The following is a 14,493-nucleotide window of genomic DNA, read 5'->3' on the forward strand; positions in this document are numbered from 1 at the left end:
TTTACTGAACAAGTAGAAAGAAATAAAACAATTAACTAAGAGACCATGGATAATAAGAGATAACAACATGAATACACAACAAGAGAATGGTGATGAAGAGCAAGAGATAAAGAATACCCATAGCATGACATGTATATCAAAAGAATCAAATAAACAAGAAAGAAAGAGAGCGCATCTCAAAAATGCCCAAAATAGGACAACACGCTTACATAAGAGACTGGGGTTAGTTTACAAGCAGAACAAGAGATATTATATCAAAGTAACAACCACCCAATATATACAACATATATATAATTCAAATCAAGAGTCAAAAGATGACTAAACTAGCATCAAAACGGACTAATATACACCTAAAAATGCATAGAGATCAGAATTGAACAATGCTTTCCCGTCAATTTTTTTTTTCTTCTTGCAATTAGACTCTTTGATGTACTTTTCCAATGTGGCTTCTTAGTAGAAGAAAAAAAGAACACCAAAAAAATAACTAATATACATAATATTTCACATATGGTAATTTACAATAGCTGTGTATCCAACTATCTATATGTTTCTCAAATCCAAACCAAATAATATAAGAAAAAAAACAAAGCAAAATCACTACTGCCTCATCTATGTACAAGTCAAAAGGGCATATATTATTAATTCCTGTCGTCTCATCTCACCTCTCTATGTGTAGGTTTTCTTTATCATCATTTCTCAGTGAAGATTCCTCCTCTAAGAGCACTGGACGCCCTTTCAATGGCTCTGGCAACCCTCCATATCTCATGCTGAATTGCTGCTTCACCTTCTTTCCTCTTCATTCTTGTGGATGCAGATATGGCATCTGCTATTCCAGGGAAGAATATCAGCTTGCTTTCTGAGTCACCACGAGGCCCATAAACCTATAAACCATATCACAAAGCAGCAGTTACGGGTTATAGATAAACTAAGAGGCTATTAATTGATCTAAGCTATGATAATCATAACTCTGATACCATGCCTGGCTACCAATAGACTTAGAACTTAAAATTTGGAGGCTACCAATTCACAAAGTTAACCACAACTCTAATGCCATATTAGGCTACTAATTGATTAATCATAGTTTTGGTACAATGTTCGTAGGCTACTACTTGGCATAAAAGTTTTAAGTTGTTAGAATATGGACCCACAATGTATATAGCCCACTGTTAACCATAGATGTTAAGTTATTAATTTTCCTAAAAGGTTAAACAGCTAGGATATGGGCGACAATGCACATCATACCGACAATGATAATTAGCAGAATCTTCGTATTTCTAAGACATTATAGGCATTCTCTTTGAATGGAAAAAGTACATTTAAAAATCAAGCTTCCTAAAGAATCTAACTTCAAAGTATAATTTTAGCCTTGAGAATAAAGTAAACAAAAATAGAGGGATGGTGTAGGGGAGTGAAAATTTGTGATGATATTGCAAGTGTGAACCTTCCAACTGCTTACAGGTGAGTACATGAGTATCAAATAAACGCTCACACCCATGCATATACATACCGTGAAACACACAAATATGTATTTTGTGGTAAGTGAAAACGAATTCTTATCTCTAGCCATGCATAGTGACATTAGAAAATATCCCTTTTCTATCCAATAAAGATATGAACAAGTATTCTTTGTAAACCATGGAACCAAATTAGACCTTTGAAAATTTGCGCATAAATTATTAATTATTGGGAGAACTTCCATGATTCAGGTGTCTCGATAAAGTTGAAAATACAGTGATTGGGACTAAAGAATGTGATTTATTGCAAACTTGTTTTTCAATATCCAAAATGACCATTTGGAAAATTTGGAAAGCAGATGGTACATGCTTTTCATTCCTCCTTTTTTTTAGTTCTTTTGTTTTTGCTCCAAATCGCTTCAGTGGTATAATAGCTTCAAAAAACTTTACATAAATGCTCAGTGTAGAGATTTAACATAGAGGTTTGATTGGAACAAGTTCATCATTATAGTTTTTTGAAACACAACAGTTTCCAGTAGCAATCAGCATCATTGAACTAGGGGAAGGGAAAACACTCACCAGATGCTTGAACCATTGCCTCCCTTGAAGCCCATCAGCATCCAGGAAGCCTCTTTCAGCAAGCATCAGTCGATCATTTAATGCCCGCTTCTTCAATACCAAAAACTCACTATTTATTTCCTCTTCTCTCAGTTTCTGCATTTTAGAACAACATCCTTAGAATATGGAGAAAGAAAATGAATAACAGAGATGTGAAAGGAAATTTTTTGCGTTACTACTTCATATAATTTCTAACAAGGTTCTTTGTCTCTCACCTTTGCTTCTCCCTCAGCTTCTTTGGCTGCAGAGGCGAGTTCCTGAATGGATGCAGTTATAGGGTGCAGGGATACATTACCTTTCACCAAGTTGCGTAAGAGATTTGTGTAGTTCTGCCCCAAGAAAAAAGATTATTACAAGACTAGTATATGTATATAACAGAACAAATATACAAATGCATATCAGCACTTACACAAATTTTAAATAGCATTAGTGCAACATCTTGGACCACACCATGTCACATTTTTACAGAAAAATTGATTTATCTTTTTCTTTCTTCTGAGAAAATATCCAGGGACCAACCAAGGAAACTTATACTAAACCAAAAGTATCCCCGGTGTTTAATTGTAATGAATAATAACTTCTTGCAGGCAGTAACACATGAAATCAAATTACCTATCCATAAAAGAAAAAAATAAAATAAAATGAACAATCAATTATTTCTAGTCTCTTTGAAATTTTCAATTTCTAAAACATGGTAACATCCTTTTGCATCCCAAAGAAAAAAAAAAAGAAAAAAGAAAAAAAAGAAATAATGCTGTGTAAAACAGGTGTACTCAAGTTCTTTATTCCACCCTCCCTTTTTGTCCTTTATTTTTCATTTTTGTGCAGGTAGAGCAGGGGCTTTCTCACAAAATGAAGTGACTAACTCTGGCAAATGGAATGGTTACCCAAGGTTGCAGACAAAAGGATGGTGAGTAGCAGTTCCAAAGGAATACCATTTCAAAAGATCAAAACTTCCCTATTTAGATATAAGGCTAGATCAGAATTTTTGAAAATAAGGTCACTTCACCTGGTTAAGTTGCAGTTACCACAGTATAAAATCTCAATTCAACAAATCTAGTTTAATGACTGAGAAAATAAGCAATGATAAATGAAAGATAACAGATGCCTACCCATAATTGTTCTGTGTAAGAGACATAGTTGAAAGCTAAAATAGGATCATCAGCCAGGTGAAGAGCTAGAAGTCCCCAAACTCCAGCTACTGAGGCAGTAAAAAACAGAAAACTATGTAAGCTTGAAGAAGTGACAATAAAGCAGTGATTTTCCTAGTTCATCGATAAATCTTTTTCAAGAATGCATACTAGAAGGAAAAGAAGCTAACCAGCCACATGACGTTGAAACAATGGATCCCCATGGTTTGTCATCCAGTTATAGGAGTCAAAAGCAGTGTGATAGACTGGAAAATCTGAAGGACAAAAGAAAAAGAAAGTTGAAGTTCTATTTTACCAAATTGATTAGCATGAAATCTTAATTGTGATGTAAATTTTACTACTAACATTATTGACAGTGCTTGGAGTAATAAAAGCTTTCGATAATCCTTTTAGTGGAAATAATTTGCCTAAAAATGAAAAAAAAAATTATTTTTTTCTTTTATACTCTGTCTTATGCCTTGAAACTAGAATCTTTCCAGGTGTAATTTCTGGTGCATTTAGAAAGGGGGAAAAGGGAACAAGCAAAAAACCATCCTTTAAAATGGAAATACCAAAGAAACCAGAAATACCATCAGAGATTATGGGAAAATTAAGAAATTCAAAATACCATTTCATAAAGCCCTAAAAATGATCCTACACACGCAAGAAAATGTTCTCAAGTGCAATAATATAAAAGAACAAAACTAAATCATTCCACATCCAAGTAAACCCAGTGGAATGATTTTGGTTGCACTAGATTTGCAAACACACCACAGCTGAATGAAAAGGTTATAATATGTGGAGTCACTGCCAAATTGACCAAGATAATTGTAAGGAAATAAGGAAAAGTACACTTTTTAAAAAAGCTCAACTGACCTCATTTTTAAGTGTTACAGAAAACAAAAAAAAGGTGGAAGAAAACTGCAAAAGCACAAGCAGCATGCTCTCTCTTTGCAAATCAGCATACCAATTAGAAAAGAACCTATTTGCCTACATATATTGGAATACTTATTTTGAAAATCTTCAAAATAGTTTTCTGCTAATTAGAATATATTAATATAAAACAATTTTTTAACTTAAAAAACACATTTAAGATTTTTTTTTTTTTTTTAAATAAACAGGTTATTTTTACTACTGCTTCAAGGAGTTTTTGTAGAGTATTATAAGAAAACATTGAAATTATAGATAATACTTTAGGAACTTTACAGCATACATAACTGCATTTTACCTTCATGGAGAATAAACAGAAAAAACTGTCTTCAATTTTTAAGTTCCCATAAAGAATTTTTTACTTGAAAATAATTGGTAATTATTTTTAAAAATTGTTCTACAAAACTGGTTTTTGATAACCATATTTGAAAATGTTGCCAAACAAACCCTTAAACTCCTTCAATTAATTGAAAAAATATAAATAGCTGAGATAGTCTGATCACAGATTGATTTTGCAAAGCAATGGCAAAAATAAACCAAATTATGCTTATCTATTCACTCACTTTAGGAGAAACAAAAAATTCATTAGGAGATTGAAGACAATTCAGCTTGTCTATTCAAATTAAAGGAAAAGGAATCTTTGCCTTGTATTCTGGATTATGAAATTACAGAATTTGATTGCAAAAAAACATCCCAGGTTTTCTTTAAAACTGACACATTCACTTACAGAAGAGATCAAGCAAAAGCAATATGATCGGAGCACTCTTGTTCAACACTAGGGATGGCAATAGGGCAGGTTCAAGATGGGTCACCCCCATCCCAACCCTGCCCTGTTTAATTTTTTCTTCATTTCTTAAAACTTTTTTATTTTTAAAGTTTTAAATTATATTAAAAATAAATATAATTTAAATATAAATATATGTATATTTTTTACAATTTATTTTTATGAAAATAATTTTTTTTATTTTATACATGTAAAGAAAAGTAAAATGAAAAAAAGAATCAAAATAATTTTTATTTAATATTATATATAATTGGGGGCAAGCCATACCCAAACCCACCATGGATTTAAAAAAAAAATCTCCAACTCATCTATTAGGGGGGGGGGGGGGGGGGGGGGAAGCACTCGAGAAAACCCGCCCATGTCATCTCCTATTCAACACAAACATGTATGTTCTTTGAGAACTCTGATTCCATGATGGAAGCCTAAGGCAATCTCTCTTTCCCACACGGAGAAGGATGGGATGATAAATTACAAACAGAACTAACATTGCTAACTTACAAAATAACTACACTTTGTTTCACTTTTATGTCTTTCATCAATTAAAAAAATCAAGGACAAGCTAATGTCCCCTTAAAGTGGAGATGCTTAGTTTCTTTTATGCATGCATGTCTGAGCACACAAGTTCCTTCACAAGAAACATTTTCTCAATACTCATATAGCTTTCCTAATTTCCATCTGTAATTTGGAAATGTGAGGGTATAAGTGATGTACCTCTTCCATAGTATAAATCAACAGAAGGAACCCCTGCATGTTGCAAAAGTGGAGCAAAATCAGAATCCACTCCACTTAGCCTCTGGATCTGCAATCCAGCCAAGACAATCCCAATAATTACTTCATACAGTCCATATAGAAACAACAAAGATAAATTTTGACATATCCAAAGCCATAATTTATAAAGCAAGAAAAGTGGTATACTTGTCTCTCCTTTTTGCTTTTTGATGAAAAACAGAAGTAAAAAGCATGTTTACAAGTCTTCTGTGCAGACAGACTAATTTATTTAAATAAGCAAAGTGTTGATGAAACAGAACTGGTGGTTGTAGTACACAACCAAGGTGGTGGTAGCAGTACTACTGTGGTGCGATGCTCATGGAAGTAGTGTGTTGATGTGATCATAGATTATGGGAAAAGTAAATTTTGTTCTCTCCAAAACATTTTATTCTTTAACTGCAACCGAAGCTTTTTAGTTGTATTTTTGCAATTGAAAAAGTACTTCCAAAAATGGTGTAGCTGTTGGAAGGGGTGGTACTGAGGGGCAAAAGGAGATAATTAAGTCATAAACATCTATGGTGGAGGTGGTGGTAGCAACAATACTGCTGTGGTCATGGTGGTCATGGTATTAGCATGAATGAGTTGGTGTGATGATTGGTCGTATAATATGATGAAAAACGCAAATTTTGTTCTCTCCAAGATAAAACCTTTTCTCTTACCTAAAACCCGACTTCTACAGCACATTTACCCAAGTAACAAAGAACTTGAATTAATTATCGTCCTGAAATTTCACAACTCCACTCCTCTTTTTTCACAATTTCAGAACTTTTTAAGCATTCCCCATTCTACCAAATTTCAAATAATAAGAATTTATCCAATTTGACAAGCCTTAAAATCCATACAATACCCTAAACATTATTGCCCAACTAAACAAGTGATTAAGACAACTTTATTCTGAGTTTAAGGAGCCATCCTGCTTCGAAGGGAGCATCAGCAAGAGAATAATAGAATTTTGAAACAAATTTCCTTAGAATCCTAGACAGTCATTTGTACATTCAACAAATAAATTTATTTGAATTGCCACCTACAAAGGAGGACAATCATTTCACATGTGAAGATCAACCTCCACAAACCAAAAAAAGATCTGTAATGTTTCATAACTTCATTTACTTGGAACCATGTGTTTTTCAAAGATGGGTAAAAGCACGAGGACAACCATAATGCAACCACTCCAATGATTTGAAAAGCTAAAGATTAGGGTTAACTCACATTGATGACTTTATTTGTAATCATCCAGTTATCATATATGGTCATGCTCTCTGAGTCAGGATCCTGGACCTGGAATTCAGTTTAAATCACAATTTAGACATAGTTTGAAATACTAGGTGTTGTCATCAATTCAGATCCAAATAGATTGAACATTAACAATCTTGTGCACTTATTTTGCCATCTTTTTCTACCTTCTTTGCAACCTCAATGAGAAGATCATCTAGCTGAGGTGTTGCACCAGCAAAGAAGCCTGGTCCTTGAACTGCACAGTCTACATTAAGGTATGCTACAACTTTAGAACCCAGATTCAAAAGGTTTTGTTCGACCCACTCAGTAGATCCTATCTGAAACCACACAACACAAGTAAATTACTTTGAGTGTTAAATACGCACAAACATTCAAATAGAACAAGCCTAGCTAATTGGATTACTTTTAGAACAAATAAATGGGCAAGTGCATATAGCAATTCAGGCAGCAACAGTAAAAACTAGTGATGGTGATATACACAACTTCAAGCAAGGAAAAAGGTTTATATGACAGATGGTAGCCTCTTGAGTTCATACACTTTTGAAAAAACCCACTATTGATTCATCTACAACGGTTGCAAATTGCCAGCTGATAATCAGTCTGAGGTTTCACATCAGGGATGAGCGCATAATTCGCTAAAACCACATAAACTAACGACTTAACCTCTCATTTTTTTTTTTTGTCACTGATATCATGGAAGTAGGAATATCTCTCCTAGTGATGTGCACCACTATGACTCAACCGGATGGCAATTCCAATAATAGAAGAGTGGCAGAGCCTACATGTTACCGCTATTCTTTGCCCATTAACATCCTAAACCAAATATAGGCATTAAGAGTGATCAAATGCCTTTCTTTGACACACTTTCAGGGTGCAGTATCAAGGACAAAGTTGTATTTGTTCTTTATAGAATCCAAAATTCATAGAAATAACAAAATGATCTAGAGATTGACAACCTGGTTCATTTTATATTAATGACCAACAAAGATGAAATATTACCTACCATCCCAAACTCTTCTGCATCCCAACTGCATAGAACAATTGTCCTCCGAGGTTGCCACCCCTGACGCATCATAAGAGCATATCTACGAGCAATGTCAAGTAGCACTGCAGTTCCACTATTGGGGTCAACAGCTCCATATGTCCATGCATCTCTGTGGTTACCAAGCAGGACATAGCGATCGGGCTCTTCAGATCCCCTTATGATAGCAAAAACATTATGAATGGTAGCTATCTTTTTCTCCGCCTGAAAAAGAGGAAAAAAATAAAATAAATGGAGAAACATTTCAATAAGCTTTCCACAAGCAGGCTTTAGTAGAAGTCTTCCACTCATTTTTCCTTTTTAACCCTCTCATGTTTAACAACTAGCTAACAAGATAATATGTAAAAGAGAATAAAAATAATTGGAGAATTAATTCAGGTGACTTCACAAGGTACTATTTTGTGGCAGATAATTGACAGAATTGAGTAATAGAACAAAGACAAACAAAAAGACACTCATAAGAAAGCTTCCAAGGTCTCATTCCCTGTAAAGGGACATAACCCAAACCTCCCCCCATGAAAATAATTAGGACTTGTAACATAGCCTAGATATCGATTGAACTGGATGCATACACTTTGCAAAGTCCCCATACTCTTAGGTTACATTTTTTTGAAGGAAAAAGTAACATGAACAGAGTTCAGCAATCCTACAAGAGGAAGCATGTGCCATAATCATAAGAGCCTCTGTAAGCTATTAATGCATAACGGAAGCTTAAAAAGGCAGTTATTGACATCCCATATTCCAAAAAGAATGAATTAATAACCAACATACTACATTTTTTTGATAGGCAAGTAAGAATAAATACATATATTAAAAACACCAATAAAAAAGGGGCGAGCACAATACACTAGAAGTATACATGTAAGGAAACAAAAAGAAGCAAGCTACAACCACAGCCCCAATCTAGTACTTAGATATCAACAAGTTAATAATAAAATCTATCGAGGATGGTGAATTAGTACTTAGATACCCTCAAGACCACATATATAGATCAGATATAAGGTAGTCTTTAAGATATTGGTTAGTGCATTGCTTTCCTTCCGGATTGTCTAGAAAAGGTAAAGAGGAGTTGTTCTCCATGTTGTTCTTGTCTTCTTGCCCACAAGTCAAATTCCAGCACATTAACATGTCCTTCACCAAATGTGGGAGAACCCATGAAAAGCTAAACAAAGAGAATAGGAAGTGTCATAGCCCTCTAACTTTCCCACAATGGATAAGGAGATAGTCCACTAATTCTTCTACATCATTACACATACAACAATAACCCGCTAAAAGCCATCCTTTTATTTTAAGTCGGTCCTCAGTAAGAATCCTCCCCCAAACCACTTCCCACACAACAAAATAAATAAATAAATAAATACAAAATACAAAATCCACTTTGATAGGAGCTCAAGAGCCCACACTATCTTTGAGGGGAATGACACTAGACCCTCCAATTCCAAGGCAGAGTAGAAAGATTGCACCAAGAATGGCTAGCCTTCCAAACCATCTAAAGCTTCCAAAGAAACTCCTCAACATTATCTATCCCCCAAACTTGAAAATGTCTTGAGAAGCACATGCTCTATAGGACCATCTTGTCTTCTATCTCCCAAACATCATCCACCCAAGCCTCCTTGGAAGTTGCAAAGGAGAATAGAAATGGAAAAGAGTCCTTTAAGGGAACATTACCACATCATACATCATGCCAAAACTTTATTCTTCTCCCACCTTAAATCTTGTTTTAGTTTTAATAATTTCTCACCCTTTTTTATTGACTTCTACAAGTTAACACCATAGCCTTCTCTCGCTACCCAAGAGCACCATTCACTTGGCTCTTCTCCAAAATTTCCTACTATAACCTTTCTCCAAAGCATATCTCTTCAAAGCGAATCTTTAACACCATTTCCAATGAAGACTTATTGAGAATGGACAACTCCTTAATGCCTAGACCCCTTTTCTTTTTTGCAAATCATCAACCGTTTCACTAGATGGGGCTTTTCTTGAGAGCCCCTCCTCCTAGTAGGAAATCCCATTGAATTTTTGTAGTCTCACAACCACTAACTATGTATTGCATAACAACCGTAGCTCATAATTGAGATCTAATCAATAAAAAATTAGAATCAACATTAAATAATAACATAAAATAGGAGAAGAAAAAAAGAAAGTCAAAACTCCTCACGGCATATGATTAAACTGTTTTATAGACCTAAAGATGTAAAACAAAATTAGGTAGTTGCTCAATTGCCTAAGATAGGAGCTTCATAACTAGAGAAATTTGCCAAAGAACTCCCATCCCACTCAGTTTTAACAGTTCTTCTGTATGGCTTTGAACCTTCCTCAAAACTAGTGAAACTATTATTTCTTAACAAGATACAAATAAAAGCATATAACAAAGGATCTCCCACTTTCCAGTTTTCTCCATCTTTCTCCTTTTAACAGCCATCCAAAGATGATCCAATGTAGAGCATTTATCCTCAAGTTAACTTCCTCTCAATTGTTTCTCCATCCATCTTCTTTGCACAAACTGATGCAACTGCAAGATTGTAACCACTTCTCTCTTCATCTCAAGCCATGGGTTTCCAAAAAAAAAAAATAACAATACTCCATTGAAGCAATAGTACCCAAAACCTCATTTTAGTGTATTTTCAGATCCAACAAGAAATGGAAAATTTATTTTATAGCAAAGATGCAATAAAAAGCGGCTAACAAAAAGGGGTGCACCTCATGTACACAAGAGGTACTCAAGATGCACCATCAAAGGAGCAAAAGAAAGAAATAAATAAATAATGGAGAAATCAGCAGCACAAAACCACCTAGCCCTGATTTAAGCTGTCAGTGGAATCCAGTAATGTGTAGTTCAGAACCCAATAAGAACTAAGAATTTCATTATCACTAGGTCTGTTAACTGCCACCATCTGGTACAATTTTTCCAGCTTCATGACTGCTTCTTCCAAATTCAAATTTGAAGCACATTATCATCAAACAACGTGCTAACAAGCTTCCCAATCATTGTACATGATATTCTAAATCCAACTAACATGAAACCGTACCAGTTAAAACACACTTCTTGAATCCCCAAATATTCCAACCTTCAGATCTAACATCAAAATGATTATAGCATGTAACTAATCTATCTCAATCATTAGAGCTGCCATCTATAACAAGCGATTAAGATCAGCCTTAAACAATAGATAGATGGATCTACCATTCAATAACACAAAATAGGTGAAAAGAAGAGATGAAGTCTTAAAATTTCAAAAAACCAAGCCTTCCCATTATATTGTGAACATGTATGACTAAACCTGCTAAAACATAACAATTTTAAAGATGCTAAACTTATAATGGGAAGAAATAAAAATCAAACCCCATACTTACTAAACTAATTAGAACCAAACAAACTTCTTTAACACCCATCTCTTTTGCTAAGAGGAATGACTGGGTATAGTGCAGTATTTATCCCAAAAAATTGTTGATTTAAGGCAAGAAGGTTTTTGTACCAGATTCAATCCACCTTTGAGATTCACCTTGTAAATCAAAGACTTAATGTACTTCTCTATAGAACCAATCCATATTGAGCAAGAGAAGAAAGGAGAGTCCAACATAACAATAAGATAAATGAATGATATGGAAATAATGCATCCCTCATCAAATAACTATAGAATGAATGTATTTAGTATCATGCTTCTTATTACCAGGGAGCAACTTTCAAATCTACAAGCATGATTCACAACAAGCCAGGAATTATGTATTGTAGAGTATTAAAAACTAATGTTGTTCATCAATTTACAATATTACTTTGTCATAAGGTTATTTTGAATTTCTTGTACAAAAATACGATTTAAGCATCAAAATCCGAGTTCAAACTAATAACCACCAGAGTTCAAAGCTAGCATAAAAAGAATATGTAAAAAGACGAGTACATTTTGGATTTTATGAGTTTCTTGAGGATTTTTTAGATTCAATCACCTAACTTTTTTATCACAGAACACACTATGGATACATAATACTTGAATGACTAAGTCACTTTGTATGGTCAAGCTCTTTAAACCACTAACAGTTAAGCTCACTTGATTGCCAAGATGTCATGAGAAAAGAAAAGAGAAACTGTGAATCCTACAACAATCAGTCCAAACCCAATCTATCATATAATTTCAAGTTTCAATTCTTACCCTATGCCCTCTGCAATCAGCACAAGAAATTGAAGATCAAAATATGGAGAAATGCAAGGATATGAAATTCTTATTATTAAGTTTTAGACCTAAGGTGGTTTAATTGGCAGGCCCTCCCACTCAGGAACAGAAAGTTCCCCGTGGGTGGCATGAACCCCATGAAGTTTTTTTTTTTATCTGATAACTAAATGCAATTGTATTAAGAAAGCCAAAATAATACACCTAAAAGTATACACAATGTATACTTTTAAAAAAACCTATCCCAACCAATCAATGAAATCAAGTAAAGACCAGCTAGAGCCAACATTAATTGGTAAAGACAACTTCTCACAGCCTATATATTAATTTCCTTTAAAACCTAATAAGTAATTCCATATTGCCATGTCAACATAACAAAAGATAACATCAGAAGAGGGTTGGGACACACAATTTGTGGGATCCCATAAAAAAAAAATTAAATGTTTCAAATTTGATTGAATTTTGATGAATTTAGTTCTTTGTTTTCGACCATCTTGAGAATCACACGTGAGAATATTCTTCTTTTTTCTTTACAGTATTAAAAAGAAACACATGCAAACCAAAGAAAAATTAAACAAAGCATACTCACACTCCTGAGAGAGACATGGAAAGATGAGACTTGTTAATTGGATACTAATAGAAGAACATGGGAGGATAGGAGCCAAAACCCCTAAGATCACTCAGCTGCTTCCAGAAACCAACCTGCTTATCACCCAAAAAAAAACAAGTCCGACCTCCTTATGCTCACCTCTTCCTATTTTCCCCTAATCCCCCCCATTCTATCAAATTGCCAAAGGTAAAACATATGATTCAGGCACCCTATCCAGATTGAAACCTGATCAAACTTTCCACAATCCACATTGACACTAGATATAATTTCCAATCCTAGCTCTATACAAACCAATAGCATCAAGCATGAAACTTTTCAATGAAATAGGGAAAAAATAAACGTACTAACCTGGTACGTGAAGTTCAAAAGAGTCGGACCGGGTCCAACCCGACCGGGTTGGGGACCTAGGGCATCACCTCTCCAGTGGTGGGGCATTTGAGGGCCCTCAAGGGACCTCAAAATGGAGTAAGCAACTTCAGGTGAAATGGGCATAGATGGAATTTTGGGAAATCTGTTCAAAATCTGAGAGTCCTCCAAGTTCAAAGCCTCACCACCCTCAACACCACCCCACCCGGGAGTTAGTGGGTCCCCCAAGCCTTTCATCACCGTCCCTCTCTCAACCCCACTCATACTCTCCCCCTCCGTGTACATTAGCACCGCCACCGCCCCCTCCTCTGCCGCCCTCCCCACCACCCCTCCCCTCGTCTCCTCCCCCCTTCTCACCACCGCCACACACCCCTTAACATCCACCCCGACCCTCCTCAGGGCACGGTAGTCCTCCTCCCTCCCCAGATTCACATACACCGCCTGCGCCCCCGTCACCGCCCCCGACGGCGAGTAGGCATGGTACGGCCTCACCACCTCCGCCCCGGCCCCACCCGGCTCCACCAACGGCAGCTCCCTGGAGCTCCCATCACTAAAATGTGCCGAGAGCGAGGCGTGCAAAGGATAAGAGAGAAGAGCTCTATAATCAACTGTGTGGGTCCGAAGCCCTAGGTCGGCGAAGTGGGAGTGGACGAAGCGGGCAGTCTGGAGGGCGGGGTGGGTGCCGGCGAGGTGAGGGTGGAGGGTGAGGGCCCGGAGATAGGCGGAGACGGTGGAGTTGGTGGCGAAGGAGAGGTAAATGTTGCGGAAGCGGAGGGCATCTCGGACATTTGAAAAGGCAGCTGCAGAGTTTGGGAGGTGGAGAGTGTAGAAACCAACAGTGCAAAGGAAAAGAAGAAAGAGAAGAGTCCACTGTGGTGATGGAACAGAACTGAAAATAGTGCTGGTAGGTTTAGAGGAGTGAGGCTGAGACATTCTACAGGGAGAAAGAGAAAGGTGCTGTGAAAAAGTAAGCAGAGGCGTAGGGGAAGCGTCAGAGGCAGAAGAAGAAGAAGAAGGTGGTGGTGAGGTGACCGGTGAAGTGATGCGTTATTATTGGTGCAATTTTTTAGTTAAAGAAGATGAAAGAAAACGTAAAAGCGTGAATATGCTAGGGTTAATGGGGTGGTGGATTCATGCATGAGGCCCCAAGGGTTGTTTTCATTTCTTTTTATATCTAAAACTTTCATATTAATAATTATTATTTTGATTGACCAAAAAATATATTATTATTATATCTTAACCTTCTCTTGAATTATTCAAAATTAATTACTAAGCCCAAATAAATACAACGAGTAGAAGATAATAAGATCAATCGTTTATTGTTGTAAGAGTCAAAGTTTTTCAATTTTTTTTTTATAAATTTTGTTAATAATAATGACGATGATGAAA

The 14,493-nt window shown here is 35.8% G+C and overlaps 1 protein-coding gene across 1 annotated transcript; it reads right to left on the bottom strand.

Moving 5' to 3' along the window:
- Window positions 1-467: 467 nt before the first annotated feature.
- Window positions 468-14,235, bottom strand: LOC117920965 (probable glutamate carboxypeptidase AMP1). The gene is made up of 10 exons (XM_034838694.1): window positions 13,087-14,235; window positions 7,924-8,166; window positions 7,085-7,237; window positions 6,894-6,962; window positions 5,628-5,715; window positions 3,394-3,477; window positions 3,185-3,273; window positions 2,288-2,401; window positions 2,034-2,168; window positions 468-881 (listed from the first exon to the last, which is right to left on the bottom strand). The coding sequence occupies exons 1-10, from the start codon at window positions 14,035-14,037 to the stop codon at window positions 690-692; spliced, it is 2,118 nt and encodes a 705-aa protein (XP_034694585.1). The 5' UTR covers window positions 14,038-14,235; the 3' UTR covers window positions 468-689.
- Between the last annotated feature and the right edge of the window lie 258 nt (window positions 14,236-14,493).

Source organism: Vitis riparia, chromosome 8, assembly GCF_004353265.1.
Source record: "Vitis riparia cultivar Riparia Gloire de Montpellier isolate 1030 chromosome 8, EGFV_Vit.rip_1.0, whole genome shotgun sequence".
NCBI classification, from domain to species: Eukaryota; Viridiplantae; Streptophyta; class Magnoliopsida; order Vitales; family Vitaceae; genus Vitis; species Vitis riparia.

What these genes read in the sequence shown, in the direction of transcription:
- LOC117920965 (XM_034838694.1), bottom strand. Translation starts at nt 14,037, where the DNA reads ATGTCTCAGCCTCACTCCTCTAAACCTACCAGCACTATTTTCAGTTCT. An exon ending in TTTTGAACTTCACGTACCAG is followed by an intron (nt 8,167 to 13,086) that starts GTTAGTACGTTT and finishes CCTCTTTTTCAG; the next exon opens with GCGGAGAAAAAGATAGCTAC. An exon ending in GGCAATGGTTCAAGCATCTG is followed by an intron (nt 882 to 2,033) that starts GTGAGTGTTTTC and finishes TATGGTTTATAG; the next exon opens with GTTTATGGGCCTCGTGGTGA.